Consider the following 973-nt stretch of genomic DNA (forward strand, 5'->3'; position numbering starts at 1 on the left):
GGCGGGTTGGTGGGTAGCTGGGTTGAGGGGTGAATATTCTTTGTTCTTTTCATTCGTTAGCCCCCCAAAGCTTCTTTTTTTCCATCCCATTTTCCATGAAAACATGGCTGGTAATTATGCATCCTCTTCCCCACTGACCGTAGGGATGACATACACACTCTACCCTGACTCTTAGCTCTTACAGGTAAGAGCTTTCAGGGTCCCGGGCAGTGAAACGGAACAGAGTCCGAGGGCAGAGCCTCAGCATCTTCGGCTCCTACCTACGGGGAGGTGGGGAGGAGGCAGGTCAGATAAAGTTCCCAGGTCTGGCACCTGCCCTTCTGTCTGCAAGCAGTGCTGTCCCCCCGGCCGCTGCCCTGGACAGGGCAAACATCACCAGGCACCGTAGGCTCTGACCCCGGGTGAGGTGACGGCCAAGAGACAGTGTCGAGGACGTGCTGAGCCCAGGAGAGGGGGAGGGTTCCGGCCCCCATGCTCCCGCAGCCCCTCAGCCCTTGCCCCTTGCCTCAGCTCACCTTGGCCAGGCTCTCTGCCTGCTTGGGACTCAGGTCTCCCACTCGGCCGCTCATGGCGCTGGGGGAGGCTGCAGGGGCGGGGGCCACTCCAGTCAGAGGCTGAGCCTGCTCTGTGGCCCTGACCAAGCCAGGTCTTTTGGCCCCACTCCTGGGCGTGGCTCCAGGGCGCCTCCTCCTTGGCCAACCGTTGGATTGCACGTTACATAATTGGGATTAACTGAGGTCCCATGCTTGGCTCTGGACGATTCTGGGGGTGGGTGGGGAGCAGGTGGGGAAAACAGGGTGTGTCAGAGGTCCCCTGCCAGGGCAAGGAGGCTGGGAGGGAATGAGGCTGGCCTCCCAAGGTGTGAGTGTGCAGCCTGGGTGCCTGTCGAACCCCTCAGTGCTCCCAGGCCTCCAGGGGCAGGGGAACTTCAGGGGGAAAGAGTACTAATCCGAGTGCTGCTTCGCAGGCGGCA

General features: G+C 61.2%; 1 protein-coding gene across 2 annotated transcripts in view; it reads right to left on the bottom strand.

The window, feature by feature from the left end:
• SEC14L3 (SEC14-like 3 (S. cerevisiae)) overlaps positions 1–973 on the bottom strand; it is a 14,923-nt gene that overhangs the window by 9,321 nt on the left and 4,629 nt on the right. Inside the window, exon 2 of one of the 2 annotated variants that reach the window (XM_010828769.1) lies at positions 516–762. The exons of the other annotated variant lie outside the window; for it this stretch is intronic. Coding sequence (XP_010827071.1) covers positions 516–569 — 54 coding nt within the window. The 5' untranslated portion in view covers positions 570–762. The remainder of the gene's footprint in view (positions 1–515; positions 763–973) is intronic. 2 annotated transcript variants of the gene reach the window in all.

Source organism: Bison bison, unplaced genomic scaffold (genome assembly GCF_000754665.1).
Source record: "Bison bison bison isolate TAMUID 2011002044 unplaced genomic scaffold, Bison_UMD1.0 scf7180017864495, whole genome shotgun sequence".
Classification (NCBI taxonomy): Eukaryota; Metazoa; Chordata; class Mammalia; order Artiodactyla; family Bovidae; genus Bison; species Bison bison.